The sequence below is a fragment of the Dysidea avara genome, chromosome 6 (assembly GCF_963678975.1).
Source record: "Dysidea avara chromosome 6, odDysAvar1.4, whole genome shotgun sequence".
In the NCBI taxonomy this organism is placed as follows: Eukaryota; Metazoa; Porifera; class Demospongiae; order Dictyoceratida; family Dysideidae; genus Dysidea; species Dysidea avara.
In genome coordinates, this window is record NC_089277.1 from 24,085,926 (window position 1) to 24,110,147 (window position 24,222).

Consider the following 24,222-nt stretch of genomic DNA (forward strand, 5'->3'; position numbering starts at 1 on the left):
CTTATCACTTAATCACTAAACAGCCTGCAGGTGGAGAGTCGAGATACTAATACTGACACTACTGGACAATAATCTATGCTATTGCCATGAAATTCCCATTATCCTGTGAAATACCCATGAAAGTTTCAGTTGATAATTTTTTCATGGGTAATGTAATACGTAATACCCATGAAATGCTGGGGTAAAATATTGTACCCATGAGTGACCCATGAACTAGTGAGTTTTCATGGGTTTGTATGCCATGAAAAACTTCTGAAATCATACCAATGAAAGTCCTATGGAAAACCTATGAATGTATTTCATAGGCTTTCCACACATTTTTCATTGGTGTGATTTCACAGGTACTTCATGTGTTGTACATACATACCAACCCATGAAAACTTTACTCATTCATGGGTTTTTCATTGGTACACTATTTTGCTCCATTCATTTCATAGGTATTTCATTACCCATGAAAATACCAACTGCAACTTCCATGGGTATTTCAAGGGGATCATGGAATTCCATGGTAATAGCATGGATATATTGTCCAGTAGTGTGAGTGATATATCAGTTTTAATTATTTATTTTTTTAGCATGTGGCTTGGGGTTCGGGGCGCGTTTCACTCTCTTAGTCGTGAATATAATTCAGTATACGCTGATTGCATTCCTTTGAACTGATGTGGTCACCGGTACTCGAGCCAGAACTTTACTTTTTTGCGAAAAGTGGGTAGCACCAGACTGTGAAGGACATTACTGAAGAGCAATGGATAGGTTGGAGATGATTGCTTCGGCTGAAGGGCACATTCCACCAGGAACAGTTCACGCAGGAGTGAATGTGAAAGGTACTGACTGTATGATCGCATTGGATCGCCGGCTCAGCCCGGCTGTCTGGCTTCGCGAGACTATCATATGAGACACTCAACGTGACGTCTGGCTAATCAGCCAATACAGAGGTTTTGAGGTTGCTTCATACACAACTGCTAAGGGGGCATCTGATTTTGGTACGCTTAACGTTATAGTTAATAATGAAGCCGACTTCAGACCCCCTCCTCCGTAGCGTCACACTATGAAAACAATGCGGCATTGGCATTAGAAACACCATAGATAATATAGCTAGAATGTTCTAGAACAATCTAGATTTTATCAGTTTTACTTATTAAGCTAGAATTTTCATTTGTAAGGTAGAAATTAAGTGAAGTGATTAGCCGAGGTATCACTGGTTAAGGATGCAGGCGTTAGGTATGGAGGTCCTTGGTTCGAACTCTGGTCATGATGAGTTCATTTTTTTCGACATTTTTTTTTGCCCCCCAGTGACTGCTCTATTAGAGTATCTCGATCCCGCAATTTTACACTTGCTCGGTTTTTGCTTTATGACTTTGTATCTGTAAGTCTGTTGCTGTTCTAACCACCAAAAGGCACTCCTACGATGATCAGCCTATGTTCACACGAATTTTCAAGTTATTCCTCTACTCCGTTTACCCTGTAGGCGTGACAAAAGTTCATCTTTTTTTTAGGTGAATAAACGCTCATAACTCCTTGGATATTTATCAGATTCATAGCAAACTTGGTACGCGAATGTACCTTTATACGCTCTTTACTTGCGCCAAATATCGATACAATAGAGGTACAAGTTTGTGTTTTATAGCAATTTTTGCAAAGTGTGCGAAAAGAAATTGAAGCCCCTAGGCGAAGAAATTAAACGAAACTTTGGCCACTCATATCTCAGAAGTGGCTATGAGATTTCCTTCAAATTTGGTATGTGGTGTGGCCTACCTGGTGGGCACCTCTGTAATGAAACTAGTTCCAATCGAGTAAGGGATCATGGAGCTACAAAGGTGTGAAAATCACGTTTTCTTTCTTCCTGTAAACATACTCACGGTGTGGCGTGCTGGCTTCTTGGGCCGCACGACACACTACCATGTGTCTTGATTATTATCATCATTCGTAGTGGCTTAACTCTTTCTTTTCAAAATCTCTCGTCCAAGAGACATGTTCCATAATTTAACCGATTATTCCCGTTGACGCCTGATAATTCTAAAATTATTCCTGTAAGCATCCTATAATTCCAGAATTATTCTTACGAAATAGATGACCTATAATTCTCAAAATTATGATGGCATGTTAGGCACAAGCCTACTCTGGTAGCTGGAAGCACCATGGTACAGTGGTCACGACAATGCACCGGTCTTAAATGTGGGACGACTGATCTTATTGCCTATTTGAAAGCATCCAGATATGCCAGTTGTAAGTATTCAGCATGTTGTAGCTCACCAATGGATGAAGCTACATGTACCGAATATTAATGTTCATGCATTTTACAACAATTCCTTACCTTCCACAGCATCCACTGTACTAAGTTTCCTTCCATTTTAGAGGAAGATGTATAGGAATAGATTATCAGTAATTAGGTCAAGTTGTGGGCCATTCAGGTAAAACAAAAGACATTACAGCACAGGTCTTTATATTCAACATCTCGGAGCTGTACAGCCACATATGGCCATCCTCAGGCTAACTAGAGTTCCAACTTGTGATGGGACAATCCTTTTTTGTTATTAGTACTTCTATTTCTGTTTCATTGAAACTTTATGACAGAAAATGGAATAGGCTTTTCATTCTTGAGTGTATCAGTGTAACCACACATAGTTACAGACACTAGAAAACCTTGTGTGATATTCCTTTGTACTGTATACATAGCTCCACAGCATCAGAGACATCACATCCTTATTTGTGAGTTAGTTATAAACTATTAAAATGTGGAAAATAATGGACTGGTAAGACACTGCATGGAATAGACTACTGGAATAGATTTTAATGCTCTTTCTTGTTGCTTATGTGCACTTACATTAGAAGTTTCATGGCTATACTGCATATTGCTGTATATGGGTGTGTATATACGTCCTATTCTTGAGTATGCGGCAGTAATTTGGTGCCCTCACATAAAAGCTAGCACACAGCAAGTAGAGATGTTACAAAGGAATGCTGCTAGATTTATATTTGGAGATTATTTGAGACATTCAAGTGTTACAACCATGCTACACAAACTTTACTGGTAAACAATGGAAAAGAGAAGAGACGAATTAACTCTTATCAATCATCAAGTAGATATCTTATACAATCACATCCTTCAAATCACTCCTAACTCCACCCGTAGTATTAGTAGTAAGAAATATTTACACTTACCCTCCAGAATTGATTCCTATCTGAACTCCTTTTTTCCCAGAGCTATTAGATTGTGGAATTCTCTTCCTGATCATGTTGTAGAAGCTGACAATATTAACACTCTTGCATAAGTTTGGCTGGTAGCTAATCATGTACTCTATGCTCGTTATTGAGGTCGAACACATATCAAAAAGTTTATGGAGCATGATAAAACCTTCTAAACTAATCATGAATATTAATTGACATGGTTAACTGTTCCACAGCTTTTGCTAATGTAACAATGCTGGGTTTCTGTGTGACATCAGTCAACTTTTAAAAGTAGTGCTGTTAAAGCTTTGACTGTAACTAATGATGTGAAATGTTGTTTATTAAATCTAAAGGAATTCTAATCCCTGAACCCAGGTGGTAAGATTAATGATAGGGGTAAGGTTACTGTGTAGACTGGCTTTACTGTTTATCTGTGTATACTGTCAATGTGCACAGGTAAAAATTAACAGTGAACCTGAGTTTGAGATTTAGCCACATTATTTTTGAAATAATTGTATAGTGTGTGTGTGTGTGTGCGTGTGTGTGTGTGTGTGTTTCTAGTAGGTATAAGTATTATGCATAATGGTTAGAACTTACTGTATAATGTCCATTATATTAGGTGAGACTCTCTACATTGGTAAGTATGAGCCTCATCATTCTTTTAATCCTGAATATCCTTTTGGAATTATCACACCTTCACAAGAAATGATAGTATACTGTGACTACAGTAACACAAGTGACAAGGAGTTAACACTGAAGCTTTGTATGAGGTATGAAGCATTGACTGGTGCAGATTCTGTGGTGTTTTATTGGAAGCCATGTGATGAATATTCTCAAAAAGCTCCAAAGTACTTCCCAGAAGACATTGTGTTTTCAAACAAAACTCGTAAATCACTTCTCTATTTTGTTGCTCGGGTTGATCCCCATATTGTCAAAGAGAGCAAAGTGGTAGGAAATTATGACAAAAGTAAATTTCCAGCAGATTTTGATGGTCCACTTGTTGGAGTTGGACATGCTTGGTATGTTGAAGGCACTCATGAGCAAGGTCACCGCACACCTATCACATCTTTTAACGTTTATGTCCCATATGATGGAAAGATATATGAAATGTCCAAATTTTCATTTCTCTGCTCACATCTGTTGCCCAGGTTAAGTCATTTCACATATCCAAAAGATGAGTGGGTGAAAATCTTCAGTCATAGTCTTCCACCTAATGCATTTCCTGCTGGCATTGCCCCTGATGGAGAAGTGTTATATGTTGGTAAAGCAGAGCATCTCATTGGTGAGTATGAAGTGATTCCTGGATATGTGACACCTTCAGATATGCATCTTCATATGACGACGTGGGGATTTCAGGAACAAATTTATGACAGCAATGATGGGTTTGAAATGTTAGTTGAGGAGATTCAAGATTTATTTGAATGGGTTGTAGACTCTCAGGGAAGAGTGCCCCGTAATGCTGTAACTGTTAGCTGTAAAGGATTTGCTCTCATGCACTACGTTGGCCGTACAGTAACTGGTAGTGACCTTTCAGTTGGGAAGGACTGGTTTCATGATGCTATTAACCTACCAGATGATAGGGTTGCAAACACCCAGTTATTGGGGAAGATTGATAGACGTCATGGATTGTGTGTTGCATGGAACGGTTATGAGTACAATTACCAGCAATATGAAGTGTTAGTGCTGAGAAAGATATTTTCACCAAGGAGCCTACAATGCCTTTGTCGTAATGCCATCATCATTCTCACAATGGGTATATCTCACATAGTCAACCAGTTGGAACTTCCTGCGCAGCTAAAAGAGTTTTGTAAAGTGACTGATGACAGAGTAGATTAATTCTTCACACAATTTTTTTAGTTGTAATTTTATGCCATGTTTTTTTACATTCATAATTATAATTATTTAGTTACATATCACTTATAAACATTCTACTATGTGCAAGGGGAATGATGCAACACATATGGATATTCATAAGAGCACAGCTGTGACTGTTAATGGTAATCACCTTTTGTATACATAATATAAAAGGCATCAGTACAACAATCGTTATACAGATTTGTGAGCGTATTTGTCATTGTAAAAAAAATCCAGCCAGTAATGCCACTATAAACTTTTATTTGTGTACATGTGCAATAATGCTCACTATATATATACATAGAATGAAACAAAAGTAATGACATTTACTGACTAGACCTGTAAAATCTGGGCATGTGGTCACACAAAATTTGTCTACTTTTCAAACTTTCATAACTTTTTATATCATTTATAATATGCAGGGGTGGATCCAGGGTTTGAAAAGTGGCAGGGTAGTAAGTACATGGAGCAGGGAGTTTGGGGGATGCAAACACCGGCCAGAATTTAATATGTTTCAGGACTTGGAGTGAAATTTTTGATGTAGAGTACATATATAGTTTAGTGTGCAAATATCAAATTCATAATACTTTCTAAGTCCACGGTATGCATTGATCAAAAGTTGTATAGAAATCATTGACATGCAGTCAAGAGTATTCTGTTATGAGCCTAAAGTACACTGGCATAATATACAGTATGTACAGAATAGCATATAAAAAGGACCATGTGCATTTCATTTGCTGAAAAAAATCCTAGCAGGTTAAATGTGCAAATGGGATGGTGCTGCAGATGCAAGCTTTCACATTCAGCAACTCTGCATTACTATAAGTAATTTATAAATTTTAGTGCTACATGTAGGTGCATGTGCAGTTCTATTAGAGAATTTTGACTGACTGCTTCTCAATCTTTCATAAGCTTTTTTTCTTTTTTTAGGGGGAGAGGGGGTGCTGCTTATGCAATATTCAGTCCTAATTGAAAATATTATTGGCTATGTAGCTATGAAATATATACAGGATACACAATGCAAAATTACGTAATGTGAAAATACTGTACCTTTAATGGTTCTAACTGAAAGCTAGCTATAGCATCTTTGAGGTATGTACAATTAAACTTCTGCGAAGGTGGTGATAATAATGATGCAATAAAACTGATGAGATTTCTAATATCTGGCTTGCTCACTCAAAGTTATTGGTTGGAACTTTGTACTGATGCATTCCACTAAAGAGACCATGGCCAGTGAGGAGGTCATTATTGAGGCCTATACTGATCAAGGAGCCAGAACCTTGAGCTCTGCTGAACGTGTGGATACAGCCTGTAGTTGACTTTATGTGCACACAGCCACTGCATGCATATAGATAATCTTTCTTTGTGGCTAAGAACCTTGGGGATACGTGACTGTAGACTAAGAGATATGTGGACACCAGCAATCAGTAGATTGTGCACCATCGTATATGAAACATTAAGATGTTTGAAGCATGTGATACAATAGAAATCTCAGTTTTACCCTGGTTTCTATTGTATCATTTAACACCTCCTCTTGAAGATTCCAGTTTCTTAATATAACAGCCATAGAAAAATTAATAGCATTGTGTTACGATATTATTATTTAATGGGCTGGAATGCCTAATACATGCAGGCAATGCTAAAATTTCCAGGGTATACTTTAGTCTGTGCATTGTTTCCAAACATTATCCATATATTGATAAAATAGCTACAAACATGTCTACTTACTACTGAATTAAATGTTAAAGGATCTTCTGAGAACCTGCGTAGCCTTAACAGAAGCTTTGTGACAATGTAAGGATTGTTTTAGGTCACTCGTGCACCACACACCAAGGTCCTTCTCCTCATTCAGGTCAGTAGACTAGAGCTGAGCGATAGTACAACTATCATAATCACATACTTCACATAATAGTTGGTTTTATATCACGATAGTTACTAGCAGTTATTAAAGACACTCAACTTCATGTAAACAACACATGAATACTCCAATTACATACACACCACATATCTGCTTTTCTAACACTCCACTAAAAATTGTTATGTGTCAGTATTACAGTTGTTATCTTTGTTGTCCACGTTCAAGCTAGTGAAGCTACTAGCCATTTACAGTTTTCTGAACTTCAACACTACTATCATGTTTGCTTTTGTTATCCATGTTTTTGACTAAGCGCAGATATGGATAAGTAATCACAATAGCACGATAGTATACTATCAAGATCACGATTGTTAATAGCTATCATGATAATCAATTGATCGCCACTATCGCTCAGCTCTACAGTAGACACCAATTCTTCATAACGTATGATACACAAAGTGAGTTACCAAAATTGCATAATTAATTACATTTTGCAGCAGTAACCAGCTGAATCATTGATACTTGACCACTGCATTACGCTATCAATATCATCTTGCAGTTTAAGACCATCATCAAAACTTTTGATGACATATATATAGTGTTATCTGCAAACATCTTAGAGGTAATTACACTGTTGGGTATATCAGTTGCATGCTGACATACAATATAAACAATAAGAACCCAAGGACTGAACCTTGAAGTACTCCACTCTGGACACTAATCCAATCAGATAGATATCCATTAACTACCACTCTTTGAAGTAGTCAGCAAGAAAAGAATTTTATAGCCTCATAGTGCCAACCTAAGGTTCTTATAATAAAGAACCTACTGACAACAAAGTAAATGGCTCTGTATTAAATTGATGGGCTGTCCCTACAAGCAAACCACAGTAGTTTAACAACGGCTGTCGGTTTTCACTACGTGTTCATTACCAACTATTTAATACTTGAAAATGAAAGACCGCTCTAGTAGAGAGTTTTAAATTGGCTTTGTCATAAGTCACAAATTGTTGTATGGAGAGCTAATTGATGTGTGCAGACAGCTTTATTGATCTTATCAAACTAATGAAGTCCATACAAGTGCAAATTATATTATATGGTTATAAGTGTCATTTAGTCTGGACTATATATGTTGCCACTATTATCTTAAACAAGATTCATATAGCTAGTTGCAATGAATTCATTAGTCCATACAGTACTAGTACTGCTAATAATACTCTAAACATCAAAGCCTACAATTATCGATGATTATTCTTTGAAGGATTGCTGTGTGCTCAACAAAAATAAATCAAAAAATGAGTGACAGCTTTATTAAGAGTAACTCAAAATAATTGTGCTTATATCAGTAGCAGTTATATACTTACAATCACTTTGTTTGCTTTGACATATTGAGTGGTCAGATAGCTGTTTATATAGCTAATGAAATCCTTACAATTGTAAACTAGCTATATTCACACCGCTATACTGGCGACATGCCTGACACATTCTGTAATGTGATTAATTATTCAGAAAGTAAGTTTATTAGTCCCTAATACCTATAGCAGGGGCGGATCCAGGAGCTGGCAAGGGAGGAGCTGTGCATATTTTAATGAGTTTTGTGGCTAAACCGATCTTTGCCTGACAAAGTTTAGTATTTTAACTAGAAGCATGGCTGGCTTCTCCACAAGTGAGGGTGGGGGGAATGCCCCATCCTGGATCCGCCATTGTATAGTGTCTATATATACCACTGTGCTAAGCATTTCTGCTTAAAAGTAATCTTGAAATGTAGCAAAATCCATGATGACTGTATTTGCTGACTCTAATAGAACATTCACCAAATTTGTAAAAAATTAATTGTTATGTTATGCTTCACAAATGTTATAGTAGAAATTGCACTATGTATCTTGATCAAACAGTATGGCAGTATTGTTTAGTGGGGTTTCCCCTGAAAATGAATGCTTGGTGACCACCAATAATATGCTGCACGCCTTTAAAACCATTACAAAGACAATACACAACAAAAGTGCCTCAAATCCTGCTGGGCCAAACAGCAGTAACCATAAGCTCACACCCAGTTTTGCATGCCTCAGTCACATGCAATGCTACATTTACATAGTTAGCTACAACATGTGACTTGTGTTAGTTAGTATTTTCTCTGTGTGTAGTTCTTACTTTAATAGAATTACTGTGTTTGTAGATGGATATTTGTTATGAATGCTCTATTAGAGTACACTTGATAGAGTTATCTCCAACTTTCAAAACTATCTGCCGGCTTGATCAATTCAGGCAGTTCACAAACTTGAAAAATCCTGTAAGAGATTTCAAATCTTTTCAATCAAGATTTCAAAGATTTTATGGTAGCTAAGATTTCTTGAAGATTTCAAAGCAGACTAGCTATCTGATTCAAGTTGTGTGATGGTAAGTAGCTACCCAGAAATATACGGAAATTATATCGTGAATAATATTTCAGATTTCAAAATCTCTACCACAGACTGTATGAGTATAGCTGATTCAGTGAACACATGTACACGTATAGCTACTGAGACACACATGACAGTACAGATCAAGTTTATATTAAAAAAAAAATTGTACAAAAATACATCATCAACATAGGTGGGCAACGTGACATGCAGTACAGGACTATGATTTACTTTCATGGCTCAGCCAGGGAAAGGATTAGGAGGGGGCATCCACAGAGATGCCAACCTCTGAACAATTTTAGGAGTGAGACCTCAAACACTACCGGCAATGTGGAACAGATTCAAGTGCAGCTCCAGGATTTTTGGTAGTGAAGACCAAAAAAAAAAAAAAAAGGTCGTCGCATGTTCTAAGTACAAAAATAAGCACAGGTCTGCCCAATTTTAAGCACAGGGCTAATTACGAAGTAGATCAGGCGTGAGAAATGCGTGAGAACTAAGCTGAAAGAGTGAGAAACAGAGGGTTAGGCGTGAGAGCGTGAGATTACTAGCCAAAGAGTGAGACTCACGCCTAATGCGTGAGAGTTGGCATGTCTGCATCCAGTAAGCGAGTTAGACTGTGTGTAATGGTGCCATCATTCTGTCATAAAGTGGGAAACTCCCATGTGATGCGCGTGCCCCTGTATAAAGGCATTCCCTTCCACCCACTCACACTCGTAGCGTTTCAATCAAACTTGGTTTCAATTTCAGGAATTTATTCATAAGCTATGGTCTATCTGATTTAAAGCGCATCAAAACTTTACACGCGCATGTTGAATTATTTAAGTATAAAGTTTCTCAACAGCAAGGCATAGAACACACACCCATAATATTATCTACTAGCTATCACTGAAGAACATGGACAAGTTGTGGATGATTGCATCGGCTGAAGGGCACGTTCCACCAGGAACAGTGCACGCAGGAGTGAATGTGAAAGGTAGACTTACGTATGGAGTACATGTACAGTGTATGATTGTGTTTGCGTCCTTGCATGCTGCCCGCTGGGACAATGAAGTGGTTGTCTTGATCGTTATACCCGGCGGCCTTTTAGTAATGCTTTAGTTAACACAGTCGACATGTCGACCTGAACCCTACTTAAATTCCCCAACTTTACACTTTGAACCTGCTACAGGGGTGTCACGTAGGTACGCGCTGTAGGTAGACCTGCGACCGCGGTCAAAGTCTTTACCGGCCGAAATTTCGCTTTGACCTGTGACTAAGAGCCTTTTCCGACCTTTGACCTGGAGTATTAAAATTAACACTTGATGTTAAGGTTACACTATTTATTAGCTCACTTTGTTATAAAGGAGTGACACCATCAAGGACACTGTCAAGATTGTCAAGTGGAATTTTTTTGTTGATCAGGTTATCAGGAGAACACATACTCCACTACTTTAATACAGTGTGTGCACCATTGTCAAGGCCGATGAGAGGATTTAGGGGGCTCAGGGCAAATTTTGAATGTGGCACCCCCATAACCCATAATTTTCAAAAGGAAAAATAGACAAAAGGACATTGCAAGAACAATCTTATACTAGACTACAACTAAAAGCAAACCGCTAGCCACTAACCAATATGCTTATTGACAGTTTTAACATGCAAAGCATGCCAAACCAGGGGGCATGCCCCCAGGGGGTCTGTAAAATTTAGTCCGTCTGAGATTGAACATGAGAGTGATTTTAATAATTTATCGGAGTATAATTATAATGTTTATTGGACTGTTGTATTAGGTTGATTGCTGTATTAGGGTATCTCGAGCTTGAATTGTATATCAAACTTTCTGCCAAATACATACCGCCTAGGAAATACAGCATCATCTGAGGCATCTCATGTTTAGAACTCAAGTGAGGAAAACATTAAAATGGTCTAGCTATAGTGGTGCATACATTGAAACAAGACTACTGGATTATCCTTAGATATTTTATTACTTCCCTCCATTATTTCTGTTAAATTTATAATTATGCTCATTTGATAAAGTTATTGTGAAGTCAATTCTCGAACACAAACAGTAAAAGTGAAGGTACTTAATTTAGTACTACTGTTGGCCAAAGCCTTAGCCTGTACTTCAACACTTAATAATACTGTACTATGGGTGTGTGTACACATAAAAGGCCATACCATAGAAGTTTTGAATAAGGCCAAAACAAAATTTTTAAGGACTTTGGCACTGTAGTAGTAAAATTAATACTGGATGTTTTTATTACTTGACCCACTATTTATTAACTCGCTTTGTTATATATAAAAGATTGACAATATCGAGGGACACTGTTAAGATTGTGGAGTGGAATTTAATGAACTTTGCTTGTTGATCAGGTCATCAGGAGAACACTTACATCAGTACACCTAGTACTTTAATACATTGTGTGCACCATTGTTGCTACTGGAAATCTGCTTGTATCTGATATAAAGCCTATCAAATATTTATGCCTAAAACTATAGTACTCATCAGTACTCAATCATTAACACCAGACAGTACTTTTAAATTTTGAAATATTATGTCTCGCAATGCACTAATAAGGAAATTTACTGATATTCTGATAAGAACAATATATTGGGTACAGAATTAGTGATTCCGATACCAATAATTTGTAGTATCTGTGAAAAAGGTACATGCCTATGAAGAGGTTTGCATGTGCAAAGAAAAATTATTAACCCAGAGTTGGACTCATGGCCATCTTGTGCATGCTCATACTTTACCTACAGTCCTGCAGAGTCACCCTATAAGTAACGATGAGCTAAATTTGATATACATCTTACTTTTATCCAATGTTATTGTACGTATCTGTATGCATAATGGTTAACATAATCTCTATTAGGTGAGACCCTCTACATTGGTCAGTATGAGCCTCGTCGTGATGTTAATGAATATCCTTTTGGAATTATCACACCTTCACAAGAAATGATAGTATATTGTGACTACAGTAACACAAGTGACAAGGAGTTAACACTGAAGCTTTGTGTGAGGTATGAAGCATTGACTGGTAGAGACTCTGTGGTGTTTTATTGGAAGCCGTGTGATGACTATTCTCAGAAAACTCCAAAGTACTTCCCAGAAGATATTGTGTTTTCAAACAAAACTCGTAAATCACTTCTCTATTTTGTTGCTCGGGTTGACCCCCATACTATCAAAGAGAGCAAAGTGGTAGGAGATTATAACAAAAGCAAATTTCTAGCAGATTTTGATTGTCCACTTGTCGGAATCGGACATGCTTGGTATGTTGAAGGCTTTCGTGAGAAAGGTCACCGCACACCTATCACCTCTTTTAATGTTTATGTACCTTTTGATGGAAAGATATATGAAGTGTCCAAATTTTCATTTCTCTGCTCACATCAGTTGCCCAGGTTAAGTCATTTTACATATCCAAAAGATGAGTGGGTGAAAATCTTCAGTCATCGTCTTCCACCTAATGCGTTTCCTGCTGGCATTGCCCCTGATGGAGAAGTGTTATATGTTGGCAGAGCAGAATGCTTCAATAGTGAGTATGATCGCAATGATGAGATTCCTGGATATGTGACATGTTCAGATATGCATCTTCATACCACATGGGATCAACTTGAGATTATTTATGACTACAGTGATGGCTTTGAAATGCTAGTTGTAGAGGATCAAGATTTGCTTGAATGGGTTGTAGACTCTCGAGGAAAAGTGCCACGGAATGCTGTAATTGCTGGCCGTGGAGAATTTGCTCGCTTGTACTACATTGGCCGTACAATAACTGGCAGTGACCCTTCAGTTGGAGAAGATTACAGTGATGCTCCCATTAATCTACCAGATGATAGGGTTGCAAACACACAGTTGGTGGGGAAGATTGACAGTGGCCGTGGTAGTATGTGTGTTGCATGGAATGGTAATGAATACTATTATCAAAAATATGAAACGTTAGTGCTGAGAAAGAGATTTTCACCAAAAAGCCTACAATGTCTTTGTCGTAATGCCATCATCATTCTCACAATGGGTATGGCTCACATAGTCGACCAGTTGGAACTTCCTGCACAGCTAAAAGAGTTCTGTAAAGTGACTAGTAACAAAGTAGATTAATTCTTCACACAAGTTTATGCTATTTTTATGCTGTTTATTAAATTTTCTTTTCATAATTATAATTAATTGGTAGATAAAAGGTAACACTATATTGTTCAAAGGGAAATTCCATAGCATTATATGGATGATCATGAGAGCATAGCTGTGACTGTTTTATAGTTGATTGATCAGTATACATAAAATATTAAGACATCAGTATTATAACAATGTTTTGATTATATGTGTAGCAATTATATATGCTGGCACAATTCTGAGAACAATAGGCGGTATGAGTAGGAATCAGGAATTATGCTGGCATTTTGAAGTTTTAACAGTAAGACTTGAAAATCTGCAATTTGCACAATTTTGTAAAATAGATTGAGATACTCTTACTAATAGAACAGTTACAAATCACTTTACACTATAAGATGTACATACATAGTTATGTGCATATAATGTGTGAACACTGACTAGCTGCACGTGGATCATCATTAGGGATGAGCCTATTTTGCTTTTTTTTCCCACCTATTCTTTCCAGCAATTCTTTTATTTTTTACCTATTTTGCTCGAATTTTTTCTGTTTTGCTGAGCATCAGTAAAAATTAATTGCAGTATCTCTAGTTTACAAGCATGTGTGACTGCTCTATTAGAATATTTTGTACATAGTGACTGCTCTATTAGAGTATCTCGATCTTTAGTCACTGTTTCCTATGAGCATAATTATGTTGTCCTAATACTATATGCGTGACTGTTCTATTAGAGTATCTCGATCTTTATCAAACAAAATGTACCAAGTTGCCATTCTTTGGTGCCCATTTTTCCAATTTTCCACCTATTTCCAGCATTTTGCTCTTTGCTTTTAGCTACCAACGTATTTCCCAAAAAATTTGCCGGCAAAATCGGCGCATTCCTAATCATCATTCTTTGTGACTAAGAACCATGCAAGAAGCAGTTTTTCATAATATGACAGTTATGATATTAAAAGGTTTGTGTTTGTGTGATCGTCTGATTCAGTTGGTGGTTAGCCTCTAAGCGGGTTCTTAGCCAGAAAGAGACTTCAGCCTGCAAAGTAACTCCGTATGTGATTGTTGTATTGATAGGCTGTCCAAACCACTAGAAATTGTCAGATTTTGAACACAAATTCAATAGTAGAAATGGGTAAAAGGGACTTAGTTCACAGGTTACATTATGTAAATTAAAATAATTTTGTAAAAAAAAATATTACTATGGAATAGCTAAGTGGCTAGCTAGCTACTACATACAATAAAAGATTTATTTTCACTATGTGAAGCAGAGCCTTCATCTGAATCGTCCAAGTTAACCAGTCTATCATATTTGGGAGGACAACACCTCCACTCGCAGAATAGTGAGTGTCCATAGTTGTACCAGTAGCCAATACTGAACACTGACTGGTCTGTACCTCCTTCAGGTACTGATATAATATTGTATAGGATCAGTCCAAACATGATCACCACAAATCCTCCGATGTAGAATGCTGAGAACTGTAAGAATGTGAAATACAATACATTTGTGACTGGATTTACAAAAGGTATACTCTTTTCACACATTTTACATGCCAGCAAACAAAGTGTTATAATAGTTGACTTCTTACTCTGTTTAAGGCCAATTATTGTAATTTCATGTTTCAGACCCTCGCCTGTGTTGCTATATATGTCTCACTGTCTAAATTTGGTCGCTATTATGAGTTTTCTGACAATTATTTCATCATCTCAATGTTTAATGACTGTATAGAAGTTATAACAAATGTACAAAGCTAAAGGAAGACTAGATGGGCTGAAGACCAATCCCAATTCCGGACTTTAACCCAATAATTTAAGATAGAAGATAGAGAATTGTAATAGGGCATTCAGCTAACTCTAATAATAGTCTTAAGATTGTAACGAATAATGAGCCACCCACTCACATTAGTTTTGGCTAATTAACTTCCCTACCTGAAACATAAAATTAACAATAAGTGGCCTATTAAAATGTATGCACAGCCAGATAGTTACAAAACTATTATTATGCAACGATAATAGCTAAAGGTATGAAGTTTCAAACTCAGATGTTTATGTGTGAAAAGGTACCTTTTTGTAAATTCGGTTGCAGCTTTAATTTTGTGATGAGGGTTTACAACAATGCTGCCATAAAACAAGGCATTATAAGTGGTGACTGACCAGGGGCGGCTCTACAAAATCTGTTGAGTAGCTGGTTTGGCCAATCCTAAACTAATAGAACATCCGAATTACCCATGCATAGTGAGAGTTGGATTTAGTTAGATTTGTTTAACATGCCTAAAGGTGTTGGAGAATTGAATAGGAAATTTATGACATTCAGTCACTAAAAGTATGTTTCAGCTGACTGTTCTGTTAGAATATATGGATTTTCAATTTTGAAAAGCTGATTGGCTTCCAGAAACCAGTGAAACACCCTTAGAACCATGTCTGGACTTGATCAATCAATGCACAAGTGTGTAGTTTGCAGGTATTCAACATACAAAGATATCAGAGTGTGCCCACATACCTTTATAATTGTGGTATTTATAATAGTGATACAGATTATTTAGTAATTGTTATGCATGAACATCTTAAATCCACGTGTCAAGATACAATCAAACTTAAAGAAGTATTATGTGCACATGAACAATTTATAAACTTACATACACCATATGAATTGCACGAACCAACCTGGTTGCCAAATAAGAAAACAGCAAATATCAAGCTGTACACATTAGCGGTGAGGTTTGATAAATTAATTGCCATCGATGATGAGAATATCAGGACCAGCGGTTGCAAATAGTAGTAGCCAATATTGCAGGCATTGTAACCCAAATAGTAAAGAACTGTAATGGGTAAATGTACAGTGATGTATGGCTCATACCAGCTGGAAGATCCCATGCAATTTCAACCAGAGCTTTGTGGTCTAAAATACACCTGTAAAAATTATCAAAACCAGCATGCAAAGAAAATCTAGCTACTACACAACGCAAAATTTGATAAAAGAAAAGTTGATAAATCAGCTAAACTTGTCAACTTTTTAAGTCATCGAACATCCATAAAAGTGAGTGTTTATTGTTTAATTCACTTATTGTTCCATCAATATATAGTTCCTGTTGTATGGTAGTTTGGACTTGCTTAGTTAAAGGGAAACACATAATTATAAGCACATGTACATAATTAATAGTGCAATAGTACGACATTATGCATATTGTTTTGAAGGTACCAGATGGAGCAAGACCAACACTAAATAATCAGTATTTTCAGCTAAAATGATTTCATGGTTTAAAATTTTCATTGAACAATTTTCGTAATTGCTGGCCAAAACTACAAAAAAAACTTGCATAAAGTTTTACACAGACAAGAAAGTCTCAAAGAAAGAATTGCTCTATCAATAAATCTCCAACATAGCTTTGTAAGGAGTGGTTATAGAATCAAACACAGGCACTACGGCCAAAAACTTCAACACTGGTTAGCGGATGTAGTACGTGAGGTAGCATGCTACATACTACAAACAATCACAACCCAACTGCAATGCAATGCATGTGGATGGAGAACATAAACACACCTATTATCTGAGGTACTGTAGACCAGTAGTATCTTTTTTTCACAATTACGATTCCAGTACTGCTAATAGTTTTCAAGTGAAAAATTTTGGCTGACCAAACTGCCAACATAAATATTTTAATGATGAACTATGGTATTAAAGTCCAAGTAGCTACTGCTATGAATTTGAGTATCCTGATCTTTGACAATACAATAAGCAAGGGCATATGGAATGGGTGGCATACCTGACTGATCTATTAGAGTATTTTCTGTATCTATACAAAATTATTTTCATTCAAACTCAACTCAGCTGCCTCAACAGTACACCATTGATAAAGTGAGCCACCCAGGCACTCCAGGCAAGAGCTTGACCATGCAGTATATAACCATTTTTAAATCAATCTTAATTTTTTTGGTCCAACTATTTTCTACTAATTCAAGTCCAGTTATGCCACATATAATTGTTATGATTATACTGCAAATGCAGAGTTATGATTTTCTGTGAGATATATATATGTAAAAGTAGGGATTCTAAAGTGGGAATATTGATGTTTACTAGCTTATAAACTGCAGGAAAGCATATAGTTAAGAGAGATGTCTTTAAAAATTATCATGGTATATGCACATAGTGTTCTTGTGCAAACAAACAAGCTGTTCTGTAATACTACGTACCTATAGCTAATTGAAGGTTGTACAGTAATATAAGATTCTCTGTAGCATACATGCGGGATGGTGACAGCAGCTATTTTCCCTGAAGAAAACCAGTTAAGTTGCTATATACAAGAGTACATGTATAGTTCTACTGTGCACATTAAAACGTTACGTTTTACTCATACATATAGCTTTACTTACATTTGAATACTTGAGGCCAGCGCTCCACTAAATCCCAACATGGCCATATAATCTATTATACCGATTTCTTCTTTGATTAGAAATTCTTCACAAACAAGACTAATACATTGTGCTAGTGCAGCGAGGATACACAGGAAGTCTCCTAATACTTGATGCCCTCCTATCAACAGTATCATTTTTACATCAATGATTCTGGCATTGCTAACCTGTGGCTGCATGCTTGTCATGACTGCTGAAATCCTCAAAGATTAAGATTACCACACCAGCAGTACAGATAGTCATTGCAACATAATGGACAAGCTTGTATTTTGTTTTCAGTAAGAAGATGGAGAGCACAACTACCCACACTACACTTGCACCATTAACAATAACCTGTTGAATGGATACATAATGATGATACATGTTTCACGATGAGTAATTTTGGTACTTGCATATGTGTGTGTGTGTGTGTGTGTGTGCGTGCGTGCGTGCGTGTGTGTGTGTGTGTGCATGTGTGCATCAGCAATATTGAACCATGTGTGTAGTCCATCTACATGCATACAGTACATGTATACAATGAAGGGAGAGACAAAAACAATTTCATTACCATGCTACTTGTTACTGTGGTATATTTCAGCGCTAGATTCTGTAAATAAGAACCTTGCACATCAGTAATCCCCAGTATAACAAATTTCCACCAGTTAGTCTTCAGTTTTGCCACAAAGTTTCTCTGCAGAGCCATGTATGGTCCACAGGTTAAACTGAGAACAAAGTAAACACCAGCAGCCAGTGTAGTAGATATGTCCTTCCTTGTGTGGTTGTCTAGTAGGATAACAAATACTCCCAACCCAGTCCAAAATGATGATAATATCTGACCAGTCACCAGAACATAAAGAAGGTACCTAAAAGCAACTATGTATAATACGGATTGTAAATGTCTCAACAAAAGCCAACCTCATTCACGCAGCTAACCTTTCAAATAAATACCAACTCTTTTTAATAATTATAAACTCTTTATATAACGCAACGCAGTGTATAGTTAGATGAGTAATGATGAGAATACTTAAATAGTCATAGTAAGATACAGTCAAAATTTTAATGGCTTTATACAATACAAAGTTCAAAAGAATTTGCTTATACATGCTGTACAATAGTGGATGCAATGATAAACTATAGATACAAGTATATAAAATGAGTTGTGGGGATTGGTCAAATTCACTCCAGTGGTGATTTAAATGATCATACAGTAGTAATGGTCTAATTATAACTGTGACATACATATACGTAGCTATGGGATGCAAAGGACAGTAACTGCTCAGTAATGAAGTCTTCTACTTGCAGCTTCATGCCACAGACATATTCAGCAGGTAATGTTCGCAAATGAAATGACGTGGAATAAGTGTTACATGTGGTGGCAGTTATTCTCAATTAGAGTATTTGAGTGTTCAGGACACGTTTGGGACCAATTAATTTAATCAAATTTTCCTATTTGAAGAGGAATGTACAGTGTTCTTTACATGAAGTGTTCTTTACATGAAGAGTTCTTTAAGAGAAGTTCCACTAACTACTGTATGTCTGTTAGAGACCTTTACCTTCCATGTACCCTTGGTCTGTTACTGATATCACAGGTAGACAATTTAATTTTTGAAATAACTTACTATTACAATTCACCAGAAGGACAAAAAGATTGAGTTCTTCTGTTAGACACAGTTCCTAGGAGGTTTCTGTTATGTTAGTATTTACTCTTGATACTAGCACTTAACATGGAGTCATATGGATTTTATAGCAAGGTGCTGTCTTTTGTCTCCTACAACAAGCAACATGAAGTGGCAGCTACCTTTAGCCTCGTAAGAGGCCTTTACCACAAACAGGTCTGTTGCACAGAGTTTATTTTTATTAACGTTATAATTAGCTATTATAATAGGTTCTGACTTTTTGTGTTGCAAAACTTAATTGAAAAGATGGTGTAACAAAACCACTAAAATTAATGTAGAGTGATTTTTTTATCACAGACTTCGAGGTTTAAGTGGAAAATGGTCCAGGGACTATTTCTGCATTCAACAGAGTTTTAGTGTTATACTTCAGATGCCCTGTTTCACAGGCTGTTGCCTTCCTGTACAGAGAATAATAAATTCTCCTTTGTGTCCTTCAGGAATTATGAAATGAACCCATGCAGATATCAACTATATACACATCAAACAGATCAGGTGACAAAGTTAGTAGCCATTCAAGCAATGAATTGTTTTATGTGGCTACAGTGGTGGCTTGATGAGTAGTAAACCTCTACTAATGTATATACTTATATGGCTAATTGTTCTTAAATAGGCAATGCATATGGCTTCTCCAGCCAATGGATATCTGGTTTAGATTCTGACTTACTGTTGTACAGGTACAGCCTTTAGTGGGCCTTTAGTGAATGTGTGTGTGTGTGTGTGTGTGTGTGTGTGTGTGTGTGTGTGTGTGTGTGTGTGTGTGTGTGTGTGTGTGTGTGTGTGTGTGTGTGTGTGTGTTCTAAAATAATGGCTGTTGGATCCTTCATCTAGTGTGTATACATGCATATGCATGCATGTAACGCTGACAAATGTTTCATGACATTTCTTTGCTCAGCTAGTTACACATTAATATATAAAGTATGTCAGTATGCTGATGATGGCTGTGCATGCCAGGTCAATGCCAAGACAAACTGAAGTGTATGATGATAGCATATTTGCCAATTAAATAGCTACATGCAATAATCATGGATTTATCTATAAATTTGGGGTTTAAAAATTATGCACTAGCGAGACAGTTTCTCTTATTAATAATAAATGTGAACACTTCACATTTAGCAATTAAATTAAATTTTGGCTCTTAAGCCTATTATGTTAATGCCAATTAAGAATTCTTAAGTATAAACAAAAGACCATTCACATTCCAACATAGCCTGAAGGGCTGGAACAATACACCCTCCGAAGTTTCTTTTGGAAGTGCTATATACTGAAGTTTCAAAGCTTTGTTACTAAGGCCAGGCCAAGTTGATTCACAGTTTATCGTCACCGCCCGCATGGGTTTTTAGGAATGGAGCAATAATTTCATAACTCATTATTTCTCATGTGATAATCATTGCTTACGCTCCCGAACTCATTTTTGTATATTGAAACATGGTGTGTGCAACAATGTAACAAACGTAACGATTATCCCCCGCCCTCAGGGACTCGTTAGAACCTTCAATAAATCGATTTTTAAAGAGAGATTGTATAAATGAGTAAGTAAACTAGTGACGTAATCAAATAAGCTTGCAATTATTGTTAAAGTATGTAGCTAGCAACTGTGTGAAGCTACTTTTAAAATGTTTTTTCTATGTTAAAAAATGATGAAATATGAAAATTACCTCCCGCCCGCATGACTTTTTCAAATATCCTGGACGATAAACTGTGAATCAACTTGGCCAGGCCTAATGTTGTGTGACGTGCACACTGTAGTACAGACCCCTACACTTTTAGTATAACTCCAGGTATTAACTACTGTATCATTGTACCAAAAATACACAAATGGCAGCTGTCACATGCAAGAAATAACAATACTTAATTGTGCAGATGTTCATGGGAACAAATCTTTGGCAGTGAGGCTTACCTTTGATCAAATTTATACTTCTTCTGCAGGCTGGTACTTATTGTTGATGATGTCAAGCCTTTATTTTGTAAACAGGTTGTAGCTACTGGTGTTACTTGACTCAGTGATATCCCTTGATGTATTTCAGTTGACCACTCTTACCCTTGCTTAAACACAACATAGCTACTTGCAGTGTTTTCATTCATAACTCATATAACTTAAGTTTGCTGAAAACTGTACGGTTATAGGCTTAAGCAATCTGATGCCGGACTGTTCTCTACATATCAAAACATTCGTCAACTTTTACCATACATTATAAAAATCCGTAACGTAAAATATATGCAAAAATGACACCGTCTATTAAATACGGCACCATAACTTCCACATACTTTAATTTACGGAGATATGGTATGGCTCATCAGAACCCTTGATCAATGGCAAATCGAGTGATATATAGAAGTTTGTGAAGTTACGAAGAGAAAAGGCAGGATAGAGTCTTGTATCGCCAAATTACGCATTCAGATACGTATTAAAACAGCAGGAAAACCCTGTTTTTTCGTATGTTTTATAATGTAACTCAGTATAATAATTGGTTAGGAAGTTACTTCAGCCGGATTCTTAATCAGCAAGTGTTGACACGTAGAATGATACTAAGTTTAGCGAATTTGGTTGAGGGTAACAGGTTGCTTTTTGGGAGTTTTCCCACCTGAGTAATTAAATTCTCCAATATAAATTGCACGGGGGCGCATGCTATGTTGTAATCATAGTAAATAAATGTTACTATGGTAACACTAGAACATTACTTCGGGTGGAATCATGTAGAACAATTCAAGGGCTTTAATTTTTTGTGTAATGTCCTGTAGAGATTATGGATACTAATGATTACTTATTTGCATTTTTTGTATTTAGTACAAAATGCATGTATTTTACATAGGGCAAGAAATGATGGCTGCCAACAAGGTTTTTCAACCAACTGGTTTGACTAAGCAAGACTACCAAAATGACATGGAGTTGATATTTAGCTATTATAATGGCTTTGCATAATTCATAAGAATTAATAGCAAAATTTGATGTTATGTAAAATTTTATTTTGACCACTTTGGTTTACAATTCCCAATAGCAAGTTTTGATATGAGAAAATGTTTAGCCATGCAGCCTAATCGCCTGCAGCTACATATGACTTAGCTATCTAGCTAATAGCTACACTTGAGCAAATACAATTCATCATTTATATGTAACTGCATGTGCTGAAAGTATAGGGGCCGCATGGTAGCTACCAAGCCGTCATCAGCTTGGTAGCTCAGTACCATGCAGACATGATGTTCTGGAGTGTTGGATTTTTATTCACGGCTTGCATGTCAAGTGGTAACACTATAACTAATAAGAAGGAAGCATCGAGTAAAAAAGAAAATTCCACCCGTTATCGTCCCGGTAGCTATGAGGCTGCATTCTGTATTTCATCCATTCAAAAAACGTAGCTATAGTATGTTCGCGTTGAGCTGAATCCTCAAAAACATTTAATAACTCATGGATGCAATTACACATGATCTTGAAATTTGGCTCATTTGTAGTACTGCTTGACCTGCTAAAAATATTTCAAAATCTTGTTCTTCAAATGTTTGACATAATATTTACGGCCAATCAAAATTTTCACAATACATTTCTTATGGAGAAGCCATATAAGTACAGTATCCATTAGTGCCCTTTCCCGAACTTGTAATGGAATTAAACTGTACGTGTCTGTTGTTGACACCTTTGCTGTTACCAATAATCATGTGGTTGGCAGAAATGTTAAGTCTGTTGAGAAAAAATCCACTTTTAATTTTTAGCTGTTCTTCAGGGTTCAGCTCAACGTGAACATACTATAGCTAAGAGTAAACTAAGCACCCTGGGGTTAAATACCTAGCTAAGCCTTGGAAAGTGCGATTTTACTGAAGGTGGTCATCGTGTACATGGCGGAATTAATCATTCTTACACATACTGCTAATATTGTCACATAACTGGCGTAACTATAGTAGCTTACATAACTTGACTGCTGAGTTTCCGCCTTGTCCTTGTCTCCATTTCACAATAGTAAAGACCCTGATGAGTCTTGTCTAAGATTTAAGATTTAAGTCTACCAATCAATTTCGAAAGATTAATAGAATTCTCACACCTATAGCCATAATATATATAGGGTCTAACGTGTACCATTATGCGACCAATAATTGTCTGTAGTGGCGCCCGCTCTGAATCCTTGTACTACTTTGGTGATATGAAGAGGCTCAATTCCACTTATGGCCTGGTGTACTAGATACAGTGTTTAGTATTTAGAATGGTAACTAGCTTATAGTGATGTAGAAATACACTTTAATACAGCGACTAGGGGAATGCAGTGATGGCATGCATGGATATAGCTAGCATGTACATTGCACAACTGATGCAATGGAAAGTGCATATTCATTCAGTGTACAGATAGCCAGATAGTTACTGCTTGATTCCATATCAAAGTGGTGGGTTTATCACTGGCAGCTCTTACAGAATGTGGTGTCGAACAGCTTTCAATGCTTGACCCCAATAGTGGTGCATTCTTGTAGATACCTGTATATCATGGTGCATTCAAATTAGGATTCCATACAATGGCCATATATGTATGTGCTATATATAGTGCATGGTCCAATTGGCAAGCATCTCATGTAGCATCTCTGTATACAACAAAAACCCACAACTGCTACACATAGTCCCCAAACAAGTATATGGAATACATTCACCTACCTAGCTACATGCAATGATATAATCATAATGTAACTAACATGCAAAAGGAGTGGGAGGGTCAGGGGCGGTTTCTAGAAACCCCCGCTGAAATAGCGCGTGCCCCTACGAATTGTCTGGGTGATAAAAATTATTATATTATGGTTTTTCTATTGGCAAAACTTCATACTTTTGCCTT

At 36.8% G+C, this 24,222-nt stretch overlaps 3 protein-coding genes across 5 annotated transcripts; 2 read left to right on the plus strand and 1 right to left on the minus strand.

Moving 5' to 3' along the window:
• The first annotated feature begins 663 nt into the window (after positions 1–663).
• Positions 664–5,053, plus strand: LOC136257749 (uncharacterized). Its single transcript, XM_066051050.1, has 2 exons — positions 664–824; positions 3,788–5,053. The coding sequence occupies exons 1-2, from the start codon at positions 746–748 to the stop codon at positions 5,002–5,004; spliced, it is 1,296 nt and encodes a 431-aa protein (XP_065907122.1). The 5' UTR covers positions 664–745; the 3' UTR covers positions 5,005–5,053.
• A 5,022-nt stretch (positions 5,054–10,075) lies between these two features.
• Positions 10,076–13,406, plus strand: LOC136257748 (uncharacterized). The gene is made up of 2 exons (XM_066051049.1): positions 10,076–10,248; positions 12,128–13,406. The coding sequence occupies exons 1-2, from the start codon at positions 10,170–10,172 to the stop codon at positions 13,348–13,350; spliced, it is 1,302 nt and encodes a 433-aa protein (XP_065907121.1). The 5' UTR covers positions 10,076–10,169; the 3' UTR covers positions 13,351–13,406.
• A 648-nt stretch (positions 13,407–14,054) lies between these two features.
• Positions 14,055–23,465, minus strand: LOC136257751 (solute carrier family 35 member F1-like). 3 transcript variants are annotated; one of them, XM_066051053.1, is made up of 7 exons: positions 23,317–23,465; positions 18,310–18,604; positions 17,930–18,095; positions 17,724–17,883; positions 16,210–16,262; positions 16,017–16,171; positions 14,055–14,831 (listed from the first exon to the last, which is right to left on the minus strand). In XM_066051053.1, the coding sequence occupies exons 1-7, from the start codon at positions 23,355–23,357 to the stop codon at positions 14,577–14,579; spliced, it is 1,125 nt and encodes a 374-aa protein (XP_065907125.1). In that variant the 5' UTR covers positions 23,358–23,465; the 3' UTR covers positions 14,055–14,576. The 3 variants fall into 3 exon arrangements, with proteins under 3 accessions (XP_065907125.1, XP_065907127.1, XP_065907126.1); XM_066051055.1 differs by having other exon boundaries at positions 18,310–18,524; positions 23,317–23,418; XM_066051054.1 differs by having other exon boundaries at positions 14,056–14,831; positions 18,310–18,614; positions 23,317–23,440.
• Positions 23,466–24,222: the final 757 nt, after the last annotated feature.

What these genes read in the sequence shown, in the direction of transcription:
- LOC136257749 (XM_066051050.1), top strand. Translation starts at nt 746, where the DNA reads ATGGATAGGTTGGAGATGATTGCTTCGGCTGAAGGGCACATTCCACCA. An exon ending in CGCAGGAGTGAATGTGAAAG is followed by an intron (nt 825 to 3,787) that starts GTACTGACTGTA and finishes CCATTATATTAG; the next exon opens with GTGAGACTCTCTACATTGGT.
- LOC136257748 (XM_066051049.1), top strand. Translation starts at nt 10,170, where the DNA reads ATGGACAAGTTGTGGATGATTGCATCGGCTGAAGGGCACGTTCCACCA. An exon ending in CGCAGGAGTGAATGTGAAAG is followed by an intron (nt 10,249 to 12,127) that starts GTAGACTTACGT and finishes AATCTCTATTAG; the next exon opens with GTGAGACCCTCTACATTGGT.
- LOC136257751 (XM_066051053.1), bottom strand. Translation starts at nt 23,357, where the DNA reads ATGGAGACAAGGACAAGGCGGAAACTCAGCAGTCAAGTTAT. An exon ending in TGACAAGCATGCAGCCACAG is followed by an intron (nt 17,884 to 17,929) that starts GTTAGCAATGCC and finishes TACTGTTGATAG; the next exon opens with GAGGGCATCAAGTATTAGGA. An exon ending in TTTTCTTATTTGGCAACCAG is followed by an intron (nt 14,832 to 16,016) that starts GTTGGTTCGTGC and finishes ACATTCTTACAG; the next exon opens with TTCTCAGCATTCTACATCGG.